The following is a 20279-nucleotide window of genomic DNA, read 5'->3' as shown; positions in this document are numbered from 1 at the left end:
GTCTCCACTATAACATCCTCAACATCCAGAAATGTGGAACTGTTCAGTGTGGCAGACAGTTATGGAGCATGATGTTTTAGTGACAAGTCTGTGGTTTCTAATGGGGTAGATGGAATCTCTCCTGGGTTGCTTCATCCCTTTCTTTCTGAGAGGTCTGAGAGAGCTCCTGGGTGACTGCTCATCTGCCCTAAAAGCTCTCTCATGGGGAACCACAGGTTTCTGTCTGTCACTCTTCCTGTTCAATGTGAACGTCAAGGTTAGGACCTGATCCAACTCATAGTTCAGTCAAAGGAAAGAGTCTTGTTAGTTCAACAGCACCTGAACTGGTTGCTGCAAGACTCATCTATCTCCCCCAGCTTTTGCTAAGGAGCAGATTGAATGACACTGGATAGTCAGATGTGAGGGATTATTATTAAAGTATATTTTGTGACATGGGATTGTTTTGAATGGGTGGGTTGTAATTATCCTTAATTTTGTAAATTTAAATATCTGTGCAAGCACCTACAGACTTGGATTGACACTTCTTAAAGAAATATGATTAAATAAAGGAAGAAATGTTATGACAAAATGTCAATGGCCACAATCTGGACATCTCTGTACTTAGGGCTGTCTGACACATCTGATTATAAGACCCTGTTTTCAGTTGATCATAATTTTGCCAAACTTTAACCATTCAGGCTGAAATTTTTCATGCCAGGTGTCTGCTTCAGGCTGAATATTTTTTAAAAGTTTGGTAAAAATGGTTCAGTCATTTCTGAGAATGTGATTAGAAAAAAATACATTGCTTTATCCATGTTAAAAAAAATTCTTACAGTCATTTCATTGAGAAGCCCTAGCATCTCCATGCTGTGGAGCAGGAACTTGACATTTGGCAGAGGTGGCCTCTGTATCAAGGATACGCCTTTTGCTGTTCCTGTGAAAAAATACCACTTAAATGCAGAGAGCACAAGAACCAGATCTGGAGTGGGAGGGGGATGACAGAGGGAGTAAATTAGGACAAGGAACCAGGGGTTGGAGGCAGAGGGAGAGACTGCTGGTATGTCTGCACTAGAAATGCTCCAGTGGCATAGCTATGCCAGAGACAGAAGGGGTTCTTCCATCACGGTAGTAAATCCACCTCTCCGAGAACCGGTAGCTAGGTGAATGGAAGAATTCTGTTGACCTATCAGTGTCTACAATGGGGCTTAGGTTTGCTTAATTACATCGCACAGGGCGTGAAACTTCCTAACTGTAAGAACAGTAGGACAAGGGAACAGACTGCCTAGGGAGGTCATGGAAGCTCCTTTACTGGAAGTTTTCAAAAGGAGGCTGGATAGTTTAAACACAACAAATCCTGCATCTTGGCAGGGATTAGACTACATGACCTTTGCAGTCCCTTCTAACACAATGGTTCTATGATTCTGTGACTGGGAGCCAGTGAGGTGCGGGGAAGATCAGATGAGGAGCTGGGCCAGAGACTGAGACTGGCTAGGCAAGGAGACTGGAAGTCTGTGAAGGAGAGGGCTGAGTGGGAGAGCGAATGGAAGCCAGTAAAAGGGGGAAGACAGATTGGACAGGGAGGCAAGGCGGGAACTGGGCCTGGCTGGGCAAGGAATCCGAGGGAATGGAGTTGTGGGTGCTCAAAAGCTGTGAAAATCAGGCCTCTTACATTTAGATATCTAAATATGGATTTAGGAGCCTAACTTTGGTCATCCAAGTAGGAAAATGTTAAGCATAGTGTCCAAAGACTGTCTGTGTTGGATCGATGATAGAATTAAAAAAAACCATAGGCCATGGCCAGTATGTTTGGTGGGATGGGGTGTATCTGTATGAACAGGTGTTTATGATGTTTCTTTTTTCTTTTGCAGAATGGCAAATCTTTTCAGTTTGGTGTTTCCTGGGGTAATCCTGAGCTATGCAAATCTGAGATAGAAAGTACATTGTGGAAAAAGGAACATTTATAAGGCATGTTCCTTAAAGGAGAGCTTATTACTGGGGCAAAGTAAATACTTATATGAAATCAATTACACATTAAATTATATATCCAAGTGCGTGTGTCTTCACAGTCCAGTTAGGTTGAGTTATAACACACAAAAATTTCTCAAATCATGTTGATCCATTGTGGGGATGCAACAACTCATTAGCAGTTAATTCAATCACTCTGCTAATCTAATCACACTCTGCTGCTACTGAAATCACTATATATATCTCCAGTGTTGTTCTGAAGTGTGGTTGCTCTAAGGGCTTGTCTACATTTACATTTTATAGCGCTCTAACTTGCTGGCTCAGGGGGGTGAAAAATCACCCCCCCTGAGCGCAGCAAGTCTGAGCTCTTTAAAGCGCTAGTGTAGACAGGTTCCGAGCGCTGGGAGCCATGCTCCCAGTCCTCAGAGCTAATCCCCTCGTGGAGGTGGATTACCAGGAGCGCTGGGAGAGCTCTCTCCCAGTGTTCGCTCGCGACCACACTTGCACTTCAAAGCACTGCCGCAGGAGCGTTTTAAGTTTCCAGTGTAGACATACTCTATGGCTGTATCTACAAAGTAGACTCTTGCTAGGGCTATGGGAGGGGTTCTCCCATCTGCATAGTTAATCCACTTTCTGAAAAGGTGGCAATTAGGTCAATGAAATAATTCTTCTGTCTTCTGCACCAGGGGTTAGGTCGGCTTCACTGTTGCTTAGTGGTGTGGATTTTTCACACCCCTGAGCAACATAGCTGGGTCAACCTAACTTTTTAAGTGTAGACCTGCCCTAACTTGAGCTAGGTTGGCATGAGTGTAGTAACTTGAGTGTACTCACTGAAGCCGTGTCTACACTACCACTTATGTCAGCAAAACTCATGTCGCTCAGGGATGCATTAAAAGAAGCTAAAACTATATTAACTACTCTCATAATATTATTTATCCATGTGAGCAATTGCTATAGTTCTAACAAGAATGGGAGGTGAAGTGGAGTCCAAGCAATCATGAATGGAAGGAGAGGTGTCCATGAGACTATAAAAGAACCCCTGCATTAAAAATATGAGTTCTAAGAAACTTTATTTTCACTAAATTGTGGTACTGATTTGGTTTCATTATATGTGAGTTATTTTTTTGTGCTGTTTTTGTGGAAGAGGAAGATTTTAATGTTTGGGATTGAGGGGATTATGGGTATCTTTTGTTACATATAGAAGAGAACAGCACATCCAGGGGGGTCTCTCCCAGTAAGGTGTAGGAATGCTGGAGGCAGAAATGGTTACAGTAGTCAGTTTTGTTGCAAGCTTTTTTTGCTTGTTTATTATGCATTTTACCAAGCAATTTCTTAAACTAAATATTTTTTTCTTCTACCAATTTTCTTTTTTAAATTATTTTAATCAAGTAGAAGCTTTTAATGCATTCACTGATTTCTGAATGAGATGCCCCAGCTTCTCACATATGTACCATCTTTGTTTGTTTCATTACAGTAATGGAGATTTAAGAATTAAGCACAACTATAACTTTGTAATATGAATTTCAATCAACTGACACAATTCACAGTCATTTAATAGAGAGTCATCAAAGGGTTTCTTAGTAAATTATATGATAGGAAGGACTCAGCTAAATTACACTGTCCTCTAGTGGCAATCAATGTTGCTGGGCTCTACATTCTTACTAGAAATAATAGACTGTCTTGTGGTTAAAGGAGAGCAGATATACGGGATAAAAATTGTCAGTAGTGTGTCCACTAATCTTAGGTGCCTCATCATTTGAGTGCCATCTTGATACATTTTGGACTAGATTTTCAGAGGTGGTGTGCACCCACATCTCCCAATGACTTCAGAGAGAGGCAGATGTCCACAGCTCTGAAAATCAAGTTGGCACCCAGAAATTAAGGCACCCAAAATTACTAAACATTGTTGAAAATTTTGCCTTGGGTTCTATTCCCAGCTCTGCCCCAGACCTCTTGTGTGATTGCAAGCAGCCACCTAGGTCACAATGTTCAAACTTCAATGGGAGCTGCAAGCACTCATGGCTTGAGGCATCTCAGTTTGGAAGCATAGGCTTTTAGCTTCCTTGGCCTTGTAAAGAAACTTGTAATACAAGCACCTGTTATGCTTGTAGGATATGTCAGGCCTGAATATTTACTTGTGTAATCATCTTCTCCTGTGCAAAGTATTTTACATCTACTTTGTAACTCACTGTGCCCAGGTATAAATGACTATACAGGGTGAAATCAGGTCCTTCATATCCTCACCACAAAAGTTCTTGCAACAGTGCACCAGTTTTGCTAACACCAATGCAGTGGTAGTGTGGACTGGAAGTGCTGTGCTGTAGCTGCAATGGTATAATTACTTATTGAGTCCCTGGGCACTCCTACAAGGCTCCTTCCCGTGCTGCTGTGACAACTCTGAACACTGAACTGCTTGTCAAAACACTCACTCACTGTCTGCATGCAGGGCTGAGAACAGCTGAGATGGTACTTGGTCAATCTTAAGATTGACCCGTTCCCTACCTCCAATATCCCAACCTCCCATAGCACTAATTAAAGGTTCAAAGAGATACAGAAAAATACACCTTTATTAACATTTTTAAGCATGTAAGCAAACTGGGTTTTTTTGGTTCTACAAGGGACTAAAATATTTTTTAAACAACATGTACATGGCACACATTCCAGTGTGCTTACTTTAGTGGCCGTTGCCACGCCAGTCTGTCCACTACCATTGCAGCATCTCCCAAGCTCCTGAGATCAAAATAGAAAACAGGGAAGGGACATTAGTTAAAAGATACATAGCAAGGTTTATATGAGGAGGATCGCCCAGATAAAGTTTGTATGCTGTAACATATATTCATGCTGTCGGAGTTGTTTGGATTTCCCATGGTCTCCTGGATCCCTGGACTGTCGTCATCCTGATCCTGAAAGATGTCCTGACCAGGCCACAGAGAGAAAACCATATGACTTTATCTCCATTGGCACTGGCTAAATCCCAAACACTACCTGGATGTGAGCCTCTTTCTCTCTCTTCCCCTCCCCCCACTCCACATATCCTTTTCCTTCCCTACCTTATTTCTTCCCTTTCCTATCCCTCTCCTTTTGTCTAATAAGAGTCCAGCCTAGCTGGTCAACACTGAATATTTGACAACACTGCTGTAAGCTTGTGATCAGAAAAAGGCAGCAAAAGATTTGCCCTAAACAGCCTGATGCTGGTATTGTACAAGTTTACCAGGTCTCAGAGGGTATATATACACTAGTGCAATTAAAAACCCATGTCTGGCCCATGCCAGCTGATTCGGGTTTGCGCTAAGGGGCTGTTTAATTGCAGTGTAGATGTTCAGGCTCAGGCTGGAGCCCGGACTCTTAAGACCCTGAGAGGTGGGAGGGTCCCAAGCTCAGGCTGCAGCCCAATGTCTACATACAATTAAACATCTCCTTAGCCATGAGTCTGAGTCAGTTGGCATGAGCCAGTTGCAGGTGTCTAATTGCACAGTAGATACCCAAAGTGGCTAATATGACCATGTGCTGTGCCTGTATTTTTCCAGCAGCGAGACTGCAAGAAAGACAACACCAGAGGCATTTTTTCTATCTTTGCTGTCCCTTTCTTTCCCCTTTTCTGTGTGTTTATGCTTGTTTTGTCCTCTAGGAAACAGGATCACTTTATCAACAACAGTTCCAGCCCATCTCACCTAACTTCTTCTCTTTTCCCCAAAAAGACAATTACCATCTAAGAGACTCTCAAACAAGGTGTTCCCCCCACCCCCCCTTAAAGACTCTCTTAAGGCTAAAGGAAAAAAAATGTTAAAATAAAAGCCTTACTTAATTCTTTACATTTCAGATGCTTTAATTGTTTTTCCTTCTTTTCTGTATTTTTAATACGTGGTTAAAAGGATTTTTAATTATGTGTTTGCCATAGTATTAAGCAGGCTGAGATCTCTGTATATGAAACCCCCAACCTTGTTTAAAACTGTGTAATGTTGGACAGTTTCAGGCAGGGCCGGCTCCAGGCACCAGGCAACCAAGCACGTGCTTGGGGCGGCACCTGGTAAGGGGCGGCCAATCTTGGGGTGGCGGGGGGCAGCGCGGCGTGGCGCTCTGCAGGGGGGGGGTTTCGGTGGCGCGGCGCTCTGCAGGGGGCGGGGGTGTTCGGCAGCTCGGCGGGGGGGCGGGGGGTGTTCGGTGGCGCAGCGCTCGGTGGGGTTTCGGCGGCGCGGCGGGGGCTGTTCGGCGGCGCTCTGCGTGGGGGTGTTCGGCGGCGCGGCGGGGGGGTGTTCGGCGGCGCGGCGCTCGGGGTTACGGGGGGGGGGGGGGCGGCGCTTTTTTTTGCTGCTTGGGGCGGCAAAAAGTTAGAGCCGGCCCTGGTTTCAGGGTCAAATTATCACCTTTGTGTCATATAGTCCATCTAAATTAATACAATACATCCCACTGGTGTCCATCCAAAACCTCCCACTTCCATACTCCAAGGAAGTGTTCAGGAGGCTGGTGGTTTACAGATGCTATACCAGCCCTCTCAGTTTACCTCACAAGAGGGGACACTCCAGTTGACCATTCAAGCAGCTTTAGTTCCTTTGCACTAATGGAACAATGAAAAAGATGACTTCACTTATAATTATGAAGTCTATTATGCCATGATGCCTTACATTGTCAGATTCTTCCTGAACATAATCACAAGCACAGATGCTGTTGCTGGATTCACAAATGGGATTGAGGGTAGGGACATCCCTGACTTGTTCCACGGATTAAAATGAGTGTGGAAAAAATTATACCTTATGAGTAACACTGCATATAATAATTAACTTTGTTAAAATGGACTTGGACTAACACATTTATGTACTAGAAGGAAAAAGTAAAACTGTTCTATAGAGTTGGGAGACTTTTCTTTATCAACTATAAGCAGCCATTATCCCATATTTTCAGGATCTGTAGCACACTGCATTACTTCCTGAAAGAGAATGAGAGGTGGCCCTGTTGAGCATCAGTCCCAAGTCATGAGGTGAATGAGATTATCACACATGTTATTCTGATATCCAGTAATTTTAGGAAGCTTTGTAGATCAGAGTTGAGCAACGGAATAGGTCAGTAGGAAGACAGGTAAGTGGTGCTTACAAGGTTTGCAAAGTAGTGACATCTGAATCTGTCTATAAATGGCAGATTACTTAAAAAATAACCTCATGATTTTTGAGCATTTCGGATTGGTGACACTGCATATTATTCTGTGTCACCGTGTCCGCCCTCCCTCATCCTCCCTTCCCCCATCCTCCCAGACCAGGCAGGTCCCCCTGTGCTAAACTTGCCAGTTCTGGTTGGATCTATTCTGGGAGTTTTCATCACATGACATAGCGGCTTTAAGGCCTGAGCTACTGGGGAAATCATTTACAATTACCCCAGCAGTTTGCCCCAGTGGAAAATAAGGACCTGCGGGTGCAGCAAATTCTCCCTAGGCAAGCAAAGAAATTCAAGCCAGTCCCATAGTCATTGTGAGAATTCCCCAGGGTTTTTCCCCTAGTTGCTCACAGCAGCATCTGGGGAATTAATGTGTAATTCCTGGGGCTTCAAGACAACACTGGAGGGTCGGCAAACAACCCACCTCCCCTGACCCCAAATGCAGCTGCTGTGGACAACCTGATCTCCTCCCCCGTCCTGCCCATTTCCCCTCTGCTCCCCCAAGCTCCCCCACCATGCCACCCTTCGGGCCTGGGCTCCCCTCACCATATCACCTCCCATCCCATTGCCCTCCTGGCAGGCCTGGGCTCCCCTGCTGTGTCATCCCGACTCCTGTCCCCCTCCATTCGGGCCCGGTCTCCCCCACCATGACACCCCATCCGGGCTCTCCCACAGTATCACCTTGTCTCGTATCCCCCCTCCCTCCGGGCCCTGGCTCTCCCCGTGTCACCCCGTCCCGCTCCCTCCAGGCCCTGGCTCTCCCCGTGTCACCCCGTCCCACTCCCTCCGGGCACTGGCTCTCCCAGTGTCACCCCGTCCCCCTCCCTCCGGGCCCTGGCTCTCCCCGTGTCACCCCGTCCCCCTCCCTCCGGGCCCTGGCTCCCCCCTGTGTCACCCCGTCCCCCTCCCTCCGGGCCCTGGCTCCCCCCGTGTCACCCCGTCCCCCTCCCTCCAGGCCCTGGCTCCCCCCTGTGTCACCCCGTCCCCCTCCCTCCGGGCCCTGGCTCCCCCCTGTGTCACCCCGTCCCCCTCCCTCCGGGCCCTGGCTGGCTCCCCTCTGTGTCACCCCCTCTATCTTCCCCCAGGCTCCCCTGCCGTGTCACCCGGCCCGTCTCCCTCCCCTCAGGTCCCCCGTCATGTCACCCCAACTGTCCCCGCTCCCCCCGAGCCCGGGCTCCCCCCGTGTCCCCTCGTGTCCCGTCCCATCTCCCCCTCGGGTCCAAGTTACCCCACTGTGTCACCCACTCACCCCGTCCCCCTCTGCCTTCGGGCCCAGGCTCCCCTCCGTGTCACCCCGTCTCCCGTCCCCCTCTCCTCAGGATCCCCCGCTCTGCCACCCGGCCCTCGGGCCCAGGCTCCCCCGCCATGTCTCGACGGGCCGGGCGGAGCGGTTTCCCCGCAGCACCCGGAAGTGGCGGGCGGGATATAGCGGAAGCGCTGGGCGGGCCCGGGTCTCTTTGGTGTTGGCGGCCGAAGGAAGATGGTGAGTGCCGGGAGGGGGGTCGGGGGAAATCCGCTGCCATCCAGCGGGATTCGGGGGCTTGCGAGGCGCGGAGAGGCTGCCCGGGGCCCGGCGAGTCCGTACGTCACGATGGAGTTGCGGGCCGGGGCTCCAGGCCGCCTCTGCTGTGAGGCCACGGCGGGCCCGAGCGGAGGCGCCGCTGCCGGGGCCGGTCCTTGCTCCCTCTTGCCGCGCTCGGAGGCTGGAGGAGCTGGACACGCTCCCACTGAGAGACCGGGGGGCGCGGGGTGTCCCGCCTCCGGGGTCCTCTCCGCGAGCATCTTCCCTCGCTGTCCCCCGCCGGGCTAGAACCACGGGGCTCTGCGTGGAGCGAGGCCTTGTGCTGGCGAGGCGGCGTTAATAGAGCTCGGTATTGAAGGGTAAACCACCAACCTGCCCTGTAAAGAACCGGTAAAAGCCTCCTGCGCGTTGGGGCTCAGTGGTGCCAGAGGGGGTTGTGGTAGCTCTTTAATAAGGGGAGCCAGGCAAACATTGGGGGACATGAGGTAGGGAGGGCTGCCTAGATCTGTGACTTGTCAAAACGATCCTGCCGAGTTGTCCTTTTGACGAAAAATATAAAAAATTATCATTGGCTTGTGCAAAACGAGCCTGCCGTGTTGGTGAATGATGCTATTCCCCCAGTTTACTCGCAATGAGAGATCACATGGGGGGTTGAGAACAGAATTAGGAATCTGTATCATAAAGGTGGGATATACAGAAATGTATGCAATTCCTGTTTAAGAAAGTGAGATGTGATACATAAAACTGAGATGTGTATGTTAGATGTATTTCCACCTCTGCATTTGTGTGTACCTTTGGTTGTTTCATTAAAATGTCTGAGTGTTAGAGTTTCAGAAGACTTTACTTTGTTTTGAGGTACGTGGTTAAGCACTAGCCAAAACTGTATTTTTATTTAATACAGCTTCCTGACATGCATATTCCTGAATTGTATTTCAGACGAAGGGAACATCGTCATTCGGTAAGCGCCGCAATAAGACCCACACTTTGTGCCGGCGGTGCGGATCCAAGGCATACCATCTCCAGAAGTCCACCTGTGGGAAATGTGGGTACCCTGCTAAGCGCAAGAGAAAGTGTAAGTGTGGAACCTTCAAAAATTATTTGTGTAAACTTGTTCTTTGAATTAGTTTTTCATGAAGAAACTATTCATACAGTACCAGGATAGTCACTTGTGAAAGTGATGGTTCTGTCTAAATGAACACAACCAAAACAGTGGGTTTTTTTGTGATTTAATAGAAAAAAATATTGTTTGTATAAGGAGTTCTGTGGTATTTTGCAATGCACTTTAGCGTTTTCAAGGAGCTTTTTGTTCACTACCTTCTGTTTTCTTTATTTACATAGGTCTGGTACACTGGGGGGGGATCGACCTAAGATACGCAACTTCAGCTACGAGAATAGCGTAGCTGAAGTTGCGTATCTTAGGTCGACTTTCCTCACTGCGCGGGGTTGACTGCTGCCGCTCCCGTTGACTCCACTTCCGCCTCTCGCCGCGGTGGAGTACAGGAGTCGACGGCAGGGCAATCAGGGATTGATTTATCGCATCTACACTAGACGTGATAAATCAATCCCTGATAGATCGATCACTACCCACCAATTCAGCGGATAGTGTAGACGTACCCGTAGAGAAACCACTATGAGAAAATGAGCACTAAGTTCCCATTGCACATGGGATGCTCTGCATATAGCTATACGTCTCCAAATCAAATGTATACATATATACAACGTATCCTGTAGAAACAACCATTGTTCAATGTGCACATATTTAAAATATTTTAGTGGTATTACTGTTGCTCTGCTTCATTCCCACTGTAGAACAGGGATGGTATTTGCCTATCTCATTTTATACACTTAATTGTGTAGGTGAAACAAAATAAATCTGTAAATTGCGTTCTAGATAACTGGAGTGCCAAGGCTAAAAGACGCAACACCACTGGTACTGGTCGTATGAGGCACCTGAAAAATGTCTACCGTCGATTCAGGTACAACACTGAATTTCAAGCATGCAAGTTACACTAGAACATGAGATCTTACACAGACTTCAAATACCTTTTAAAAACCCATTATCTAAATGAACACTTATTGCCATTTTCTTTTGTAATTTATGCAGTATGTATTTCGTCTTAAATTTTTCAGTTTATTGTAAACATCTTGTGATGTAAAAGGTATTTGATTCATATATTTGACCCAACATTCCTTGGTAGCGTTCTCCATTTGTTTAGACTGAAAGTTCTGAGTTCTAATGTAGGATCTGCAACTAACATGCCAAGTGAACTTACCTAAGTCAGGAAAGGTTTAATGAATGTTTATAAATGCTTTGGAAAGCCCAGTTAATGGGGGCTACATAGGGCATAATATTGTTAGTTTTGAATGTAATCCAGTTTGGATTACATGAACATGGATCAGAAATGGAAGCAATATTATTTCTTAAGTGTGAAGCAGTGATCTGCACTTGTGGTAACTTAGTGGTATTTTAATTAAAGTAACTATACCAGTGTTTTCCACTATTGTTGTGGAGTGAAGAACACAAGAGGAAAAGGAGCTAGAGGGGTTTTGCGCAATGATAATACATTCTCTTTGTGATGGCTGGCTTTTTTTTTTTTTTTTTTTTGCACTACTGCATGTTTGGACTAGATATGCTCTAGCAGACTTTAAAGAACTTTCAGACTTTCACTTCATTACTAAAATTACCTCTTTTTAGAAGGAATGTCTTGTCCAGCACTTGTTTCTGTTGAGCAGATTACTTCATAATGTTGTTAGATCTGCCGATTCTGCCAGGCACTGATAAAGTGAGATGAAGGCATTCTGCATCTCACAGAATTGGGCCCGTTGTCCACTTGAAAGAGTACTTATTTTTTTATCTTCTGGGTGGTGGTAGTTGCATAGTAACTACCTGCAACTCAACAAATTCCTGAAGCAGAACTTCTTGTAACAGGTCCTTGAAAGATTTCAGAGATTTTTGCCCACATGTGACATTGCCAGCAGAATCCCAGGGATATGATTGTGATCATGGTATTTTGTTTTAAATTGTGGAGGAAATCACATCATATAAAAGATGAAATCACATCATATAAAACCGAAATCTTTGATTAATTTTGATTTCCATAACAGCAGCCTGTGAATAGCTAACGTATTTTTGTTAGCCTGTTCCTTTTGCAAGAAATGCCATGATTGCCAGTGTTGATCAGTTAGCAATTTGGTATGGACAGTACAGTAATAATAATCCAGGAACATGTACCTTATTAACACTGAGTTATGTTTGATAAATTGAAATTGCATTCAAAATGAGAATTAATCACTTAAAGGTGTGCCTTTCATGTTTCAACATGGAGTTCATATATAGTTTAAAGCATCACTGCTCCATGAAGGTATAAAATAAAACTGAAACTTCCTTTAAAATGAACATTGATTTTAATAGTGATGTCTGTAGTGTTGCTCTTGAAACTCCAAAAAAGATTTATAGCTAGGGTCAGTGTTAGCTCTTATTCTTTTGTCCCGTGTAGTCCTTTCCCAACAGTGGCTGTCAGAAAAAAGTTGTAATAAATCACATAATGTCCCGCTTTCTGCAACCTGCTACTTGATACATCTAAGGCCATGTCTATGATACCACTTAAGTTGCTCAGGGTGTGAAAAAACACCCCCTGAGAGACATAAGTTACACTGACAACGCTGTCTATACCTTCTCCTGCCGACATAGCTAACTCTGCTCGTGGAGGTGGTTTTATTATGTTGACAGGAGAACTCTCTCCTGTTGGCATAGAGCGGCTACACAAGTGATCTTACAACCGCACACTGCGGCTGTAATATCACTAGTGTAGACATGGCCCCAAGGCATTGGTTAGCTGCATTTAATTGCCTTATCTTGGTGAACTTTGCAGTGACTGTTCCCTTGTTTGTTTCTTTCCTAGCTGCTCTCACTTTGCTTTAGTTTACTTCATTAGTAATTGGAGGCTTGAGGGATTTGTGTTTGGAGTAGCCTTGCATCTAATCATACAGTACTTACTAAAGTGAAACTCCCCTTGGCTTCAAAAAATCACTTGCTGGGAAAAGAAAAATAGAATGATTTCAACTGGAGTTTTACCTGAGTAAGCACTGCAGGATTGCGTCCATTATGTTGGGACATGAACTTCTGGGTAATATAACTTAACTCTTTTTTACTCGGAGTGAAATTTTAAATAGACACACTGAAATGTTCATGAGCAGCTTGTCAATGATGTTTCTCTTTAAAAATGTCTGAACATATGAGTTCCATAGTGATTTTGACCTGTAACTGAGATAAGCTGAACCAAATACATTGTCTGAAACTTTCTAATAAATACCACTTAATGGAGACTGGAATATAAAATGCTTTCAAAAAACAGTAACTCTGTTATTGTTTTTGTACATACAGGAATGGATTCCGTGAAGGAACAACACCTAAGCCCAAGAGAGCTGCCGTTGCAGCATCCAGCTCATCTTAAGGACTCATCTGTTTGTTAAAATAAATGGTCTAATCCAGAAAAAAATTGTCAGTTTTTTTTTTACACATATTTTGCTTTAGTGAAATGGTAAGAGTATCTATATATGTGTCTGTGTGTATAATAGATTCTGACAGAGTGTTGTGTTGAAGTTCATTAAACACATTTCTTTAAGTGATTTCTCATCTGATCATATTTATATCTTTAAGAGTGTTCATCTAAATACTGTAATTGCTGAAGTTTTTTATGGGCAAAGTTCTTTATATCAACACAACTTTTACTCTGAATAATTTCAAAACTCCCTACTGCATAACAAGTCTTCCACATGTACAGCCGTAGGAGATGTTCATCACTTAGTAGCTTATGGTCGATATAACTACTAATTTGTACACAAACATGCACAGTTCTAGATATGACTGTAAATAAGATGTACGTTTTTTCCTTATTCTGTCTAAAAGAAAGCAGTTCACTTACCAAGGAACTATAAATATTCTCATCCTAATAGTCGCTATATGCACTGGAGTGTACTTTAAATGACAGCCATCAGCTAAATAAAGCCATAAGTTCTTCTTAATGTCAGTATGTAAAGTTTTTATTGACTTAGAACTGCCTACTTTCAGAATATAAGGGAAAACTTTTTTTTAAAAAGGGGTTTGGTCTTATTTATCTTGTATTTTAGTGTTCTGTTCACTGTTATTTTTCACAATTTAAAAACGACAGGTCTGCAAAAAGTGTCTAACCCACTTGTTCAGAGGGTCATCGTTTGGGCTGAGTGAAATTTCCAACTATGGAAAGAATAGTGTTTGTCACTAATGAACATGTGGTCTTAGCCTAGTCCTTATTACTAACAAGACCTAATCTGCAATTGAGGGTCGGGCTCTGGATAGACACCTCCCCTGCTCCCCCAAAAAGAAAACAACAAAAAAAGCAGGACAGTAGTAACATTCTATTGCTAGGATCACGGTACCATGTGTGAGGGGTTTCCCCCCACCCCCAGGGATTAGTGCTCTGGGGGTTAGAGATGTGCTGTACAAGTGAGTTACTTAGGTTAAATGAGCGGATGCTTTCTGTATTAATCTGTATGTTGTGGGAGAGGGCTGGTTAGGAGTCTCTTGGAATGGGTGTTGATGGTTCTGATACTCTATAGCCTGCCCTGGAAGACTTGGTTGGTCACCCACAACTGGTTCTTTCTCTCTCTCAGGATGATGCCATTGGAAAAACTGCTGTATGGTGAGAGTAGGCTGGGTGCAGTGACTTGAGGCCCCTTAAGTGAGGGGGAGGGCAGAACAGGCAAGTCAGCAAGGGTGAGCATTTCCTGGTACAGTAGGCCTAAAACCAAGCTGAGATGTTTATGGTTCCTTTTGTTTCACCTTGTAACAGTTCAGCAGTGCAGGGTGTCAACAAGCATCTGTTACTTCACCTTATTACACTATTGAAAGAAGGGTCAGTTACGACTAAAGTTTATACTCTGATATTTTAAAAGGATGTTAGTCATGTCTTTGCTTCCATAACCTAGACCAGGCTTGGAACTGTAGAATGATTACTGTTGTGGTAAAGGTCTACAATATACCCATCTCCAGCCTGGTATATGGTAGCGCACAAGCAAAGAAAGATTGGGGAGGGAGTACAGCAGATGTATCCAAACTATGTAATTGTAGATCTACTTGGGCCATTTCTAAACTAGGAAAAATTATTACTGCCCTACTCTCCTTCCCTCAGCTGATCCTGTTATGATAGCAGAAACCCACTCTATCCATCAATTGTTTTGATATTATCACTTTTGTTAAAGGAGACATTTTAAGACTCAACTTATTTTAATTTCAAAAGCATTTTTAATTCTACAACTACGTAATGTGCTGTGGTGGTGGTTTCTCATGTTAGTCTTGTAAGTATGTATAGTTTGGCTAAAAAATGTCTATGCTTCATATGTGTAATGAAATGCATCTATAGCACATGGACACCATCATGGCAGAAGTGTAACTAAGCAATGGGGATGAAATTAAAAGAAGTTAGGAGAGCTTCCTACTATTGAATGCTTTGGCATATCCCACTTCTCCAGCGTCCTTGAACGAGAGCATCCCCAGCCCTTGAACCATAGGGAAAGCTTCTGTCCTAACGCACCTAGCAATAGTAGATGTGACCTGCTAGGTCTTTCCTTCAACGGTATGTAAATTCTTTTTCTATGTGGCAAAAAAAAGTTAATCTCTCATTTTTCAAGGACACAACTGACCTAGGAATTTTTATTTTGTGAGCAATCAGATCTGCCTAAAAAAATCCAATATGCTGTTGTAAAGAAAAATGCCTAGCCCTTTGCTACTACTGTTTGTCAGCTTCCCTGATGTGAAATATATTGGACTGAAGTATCTGTCAGAAAAAGGTCAGTTTATGTCATGATCAAATAGAAGTGCTGGAGCAGAAAATCAATAATGTGTATAACTGAAAGAGGAATGAAAAGGGATTTTTATACAGTACAGCAGTATAATAAGCTGTTGATTACTTGAACACCAAGTGAAAATTGTGCAAACATGTTCAATTATACTTTTATATTGTATTCAGGGGAATTTCATAAATGATAGAAACAAGTCTTATATAGGCACAGTTGTTGGAGCAGTTGGTCAATATCAGTTGAACATTGTTGAATTTGTATTTGTGGACTGAAGACTGAATATCATCAGTTTCTCCAGATTCTTGCTTTGCTGTAATCTGCTAAACTACTGATGTTTATTATTGTAAGAAACACCATAAAATAGTTAATGTGATAATTACTGGTGAACTATTTAATGTTAAAATCACACTTGTATTAGAGAACCATTTTTCTTGAAGGGTAGGTGTGAAGCACTTATAAATAAAAACTAAAGTTTACAGTTTTTTAAACATTCTGAAGCTTTCCAATACATTTAAGCTTGTCCATATTCTCCCCAAAAATTCTTTTAAATAAATATCTATTTATTGATAACTATCCTATCGATGGTGACAGGCATGGTAGACTGGTAGCCATGTTAGTCTGTATCAGCAAAAAGAACGAGGCGTACTTGTGGCACCTTAGAGACTAACAAATTTATTTGAACATAAGCTTTCGTGGGATAAAGCCCACTTCATCAGATGCATGCAGTGGAAAATACAGTAGGCAGGTAGATAGATAGATACACACAACACATGAAAAAATGGGGGTTGCCATACCAACTCTAATGAGACTAATCAATTAAGGTGGGCTACTTTACTTTTAGGTCTGTAATTGAGTGACCAGGGAGGTTGAAGTGTGCTCCTGTCAATCTGTTTCTTCACTACAGCAGGTGGGTACTGTACTTGTAAGAGCACTTGATAGAAATCTTGTAGGTGTTTGTCTCTGTCTGAGGGTTGGAGCAAATGCAGTTATATCTTAGAGCTTGGCTGTAGACAATGGATCATGTGGTGTGGTCTGGATGAAAACTGGAGGCATGTAGGTAAGTATAGCAGTCAGTAGGTTTCCAGATTGACAGAGCCAAAAGAGTACCCAGAAGTCACTTACTACAGGACAGGTCCAACAAAGAAAGTAACAACGCCACTAGCTGTCACCTTCAGCCCCCAACTAAAACCTCCAGTGCATCATCAAGGATCTACAACCTATCCTGAAGGACGATCCCTCACTCTCACAGATCTTGGGAGACAGGTCAGTCTTCGCTTACAGACAGCCCCCCAACCTGAAGTAAATACTCACCAGCAACCACACAACAAAAACACTAACCCAGGAACCTATCCTTGCACCAAAGCCTGTTGCCAACTCTGGCCATATATCTATTCAGGGAACACCATCATAGAACCTAATCACATCAGCCACACTATCAGAGGCTCGTTCACCTGCACATCTACCAATGTGATATATGCCATCGTGTGCCAGTAATGCCTCTCTGCCATGTACATTGGCCAAATCGGACAGTCTCTACACAAAAGAATAAATGGACACAAATCAGACATCAAGAATTACAACATTCAAAAACCAGTTGGAGAACACTTCAACCTCCCTGATTGCTCAATTACAGACCTAAAAGTTGCAATTATTCAACAAAAAAATCTTCAAAAACAGACTCCAACAAGAAACTGCAGAACTGGAATTAATTTGCAAAATGTACACCATTAAATTAGGCTTGAATAAAGACTAGGAGTGGCTGAGTCATTACACAAACTAAAAACTATTTCCCTATGCTAATTTCCCCCCTACTGCTACTCAGACCTTGTCAACTGTTTGAAATGGGCCATCCTGATTATCACTACAAAAGTGTTTTTTTTTCTCCTGCTGATAATAGCCTACCTTAATCGAGTAGTCTCATTAGAGTTGAAATGGCAACCCCCATTTTTTCATGGTGTGTGTGTGTATATATATAATCTTCCTACTGTATTTTCCACTGCATGCATCTGATGACGTGGGCTTTAGCCCACGAAAGCTTATGCTCAAATAAATGTGTTAGTCTGTAAGGTGCCACAAGTACTCCTCGTTCTTTATCCTATCAATAACATAGGACCATTCAGACCCCATTGCAATCAATTTTAGTCTTTTTGCCATCTCTCTTTCAGAGCTTGGATCGGGCCCTTGTTCATAAGAATCCTCTCTGTTTCTGTAGAGGGCTATAGCTTGGAGGATTTGGCAAAGGCAACTGATAGCTTTCTCCTCTGACATTCTCCAGGTTGGTTAGTTAAGTCACATTTCTCTCAAGTTTTGTTGAAACCTAATAGACCAAAGTAGGTAGAGGCTGTTTTGTTTTCTTGTTTGAGTGCAGGTTAACTTTTTGTCCAAAGTCTCTGAGAGAATTTCACAGCATTTAAAGTAAGATAGGGAGATGGAGACATCCATGTGGTGACCTGACATGATGTCCTAGGAGATGTGCTGCCTGCCAGGAGCCCACATCTGAGAAGCTACGGAAAGGGTGCTGAGGATCATCTGTCCCTCTGACAGCTACTTCATGCTGTTTATCCATGGAGGCACTAATGATACTGTTAGGTCTGACCATCAACAGTGACTACAGGGCTCTGGGAGCGCGAGAGTAAAGGAGTCAGGCGCAGGCTGTGTTCTTCTCTGTGCTACCAGTCCCAGGGTAAGGGCCCAGGTAGGGACATGCACATCCTGAGGATGAATGAATGGCTGCACGGATGATGTTGATGGGAGGATTTTGGCTTCGTCCACCATGGGATACTGTTTCAAAAAGAAGGTCTGTTGGGACGAGAAGGGGAAGAGCATCTTTGCGCACTGACTCACCAACCTAGGGAGGAGGGTTGTAAACAAGGTTCAAAAAGGGCAGGTGACAAAATCCCACAGGTAAGCATAAAAGTGACCTTACCAGAAGTCGGAGGCAGGGGGGTGAATAAGAAAAATTACAATAGGAGCAACAAGAGGGAAATCATTTCAGATGTCCATACGTAGTATGAGGAAAAAAACAGGAAGAAATGGAAATATTAGTACATAGCCAAATTATGACTTAATTGGTATCATAGAGACTTGGTGAGGTAAATCTCGACTGGAACATTGGTATAGGGCAGTGGTTCTCAACCTGTGGCACAATCAGCACACAGCTGTGGCTTATATGACATCCTCAGGGCCACTCCAGTAGTATTGAATGCGGCCCACATAACACATTGTGGGCCGCATATGTGGCCCACAATGGTAAATAGGTTAAGAACTACTGGTGTAGAGGTGTATAGCTTGTTCAGGAAGGACAGGCAAGAAAAAAAGGAGGAGGTGTAGTTGTTCTGAGGTCCAGAAGAAAGTGAAAATCAGACCAGTTGAAAGTCTCTAGGTAAAGATAAAAGGGGAAAAAATAGGGATGATGTCATGGTAGGGGGTCTACTCAGACCTCAAAATCAGGGAGAGGAAGTGGATGAGACATTTCTAGAACAAATAATATCCAAAACACGAGGCCTGGTGATAATGGGGGACTTCAGCTACTCTGACATCTGGAAAAGTAATATGGCAAAACACAACCGATGTTTCACTCCATATTTTTTATGAAAATATGCTTGATATAAATATGACATAAATGAGAAGTACTTTATGCAAGATGGGTCTTGTAAGATATCATTGGAAAGGTTATAATTTACTGAATGTGATTATCCAATTTATATGCCTGTATCATTTCTGTATCTGAAGTTAGGAATATTAACTATGTATCTGTATTTCAACTATGATACTTTGGATGGTGCCCACTGCTAACACTTCAGGTACAACAATGGAAAAGCCAGACAGGGCTGGTGGCCCATCAGCGAGGACAATGGACTGTGAAAAGGCTTGGCCTTCCTGCGGATGCTCCATACTGCACTGACTCATGGACACTGATGCTACAGAGTCAGGTGGTCTTGTCACCTGATACTAAACATTACCTGGGACTGCTTGTAACTTGAATGGGAAGGGGGGGGTCAAGTTTGGGAAACAAAGGATTCCCGCCTTATGTAAATCCTATTTAAAAGTGGGGAGGAAGGTAAACGAGAAACCTCTCCGTGGCCTGTCTGCCCAAGAAGAAAGTGAGCTAAAGCCACCTGAAGCCAAGGCAAGGGGGAAGTCCAGACTGAGACGGGTCCAGTCAGAAAAGAAATATAACTGGAACTCTGAACCACAGAAACATTGCAACCTGCCTAAAATAATATCTAGGGTGAGAATTTACATTTTGTAACCTGTTTCTTAAGTATATTTAGCTTAGCTTGAGCATTTTTGTTTTATTTGGTCAGTAGTCTGCTTTGTTCTGTTATCTCTTATATTCACTTAAAATTCACCTTTTGTAGTTAATCTTATTTATAATATAACCCCAGTTCATGTAATTTCTAACTGGGGTGGGGACAAGAAGTTGTGCATAACTCTCTTCACATTGAGGAAGAGGGTGGATTTTTATGAGCTTGTGCTGTGCAGATTTGTCTATACAGTGCAAGACAGTATTTTGGGTTTTATGTCCCAAAACAGTTTTGACTGTTAAAGGACATTGATGTCAATTAATTAGAGGTTTAATTGGAATTTGTAAAGAAACTGGGCACCTGACATTAATTATTCATGTTTATAGAGATAATGCAAAATTAATTATAATGTAAATAATCTTCAGCTGTTCCTTGATAAATGGAGTCATTAATTAATAATTATTTTAAATGTATTATATATTTAGAGAGGAGGAAAAGATCAGAGTTATTTCTGATAAAATTTTGGAATAAAATTTCAGGTAGACATCTAGTTGGCCTCAACTTTTACATGTGCAAAAATCACA

General features: G+C 43.3%; 1 protein-coding gene and 1 non-coding gene across 2 annotated transcripts; both read left to right on the top strand.

Annotated features, from left to right (window-relative positions):
• Positions 1-8484: 8484 nt before the first annotated feature.
• On the top strand, positions 8485-13110 carry RPL37 (ribosomal protein L37). Its single transcript, XM_065406221.1, has 4 exons — positions 8485-8572; positions 9548-9683; positions 10503-10587; positions 12996-13110. Exons 1-4 carry the CDS (start codon positions 8570-8572, stop codon positions 13063-13065), a joined length of 294 nt encoding a protein of 97 aa, XP_065262293.1. The 5' UTR covers positions 8485-8569; the 3' UTR covers positions 13066-13110.
• Positions 12807-12887, top strand: LOC135880743 (small nucleolar RNA SNORD72). Its single transcript, XR_010561519.1, has one exon. It is a non-coding gene; the product is annotated as a small nucleolar RNA SNORD72 (small nucleolar RNA).
• Positions 13111-20279: the final 7169 nt, after the last annotated feature.

This window comes from Emys orbicularis, chromosome 6 (assembly GCF_028017835.1).
Source record: "Emys orbicularis isolate rEmyOrb1 chromosome 6, rEmyOrb1.hap1, whole genome shotgun sequence".
Lineage (NCBI taxonomy): Eukaryota > Metazoa > Chordata > Testudines > Emydidae > Emys > Emys orbicularis.
This window is presented reverse-complemented; position numbering and strand designations above follow the sequence as displayed.

Bases quoted from the DNA above. Each gene is read 5' to 3' on its own strand.
- RPL37 (XM_065406221.1), top strand. The intron at 9,684-10,502 runs GTAAGTGTGGAA...ATTGCGTTCTAG, and splicing joins TGCTAAGCGCAAGAGAAAGT to ATAACTGGAGTGCCAAGGCT. The intron at 10,588-12,995 runs GTACAACACTGA...TTGTACATACAG, and splicing joins AATGTCTACCGTCGATTCAG to GAATGGATTCCGTGAAGGAA.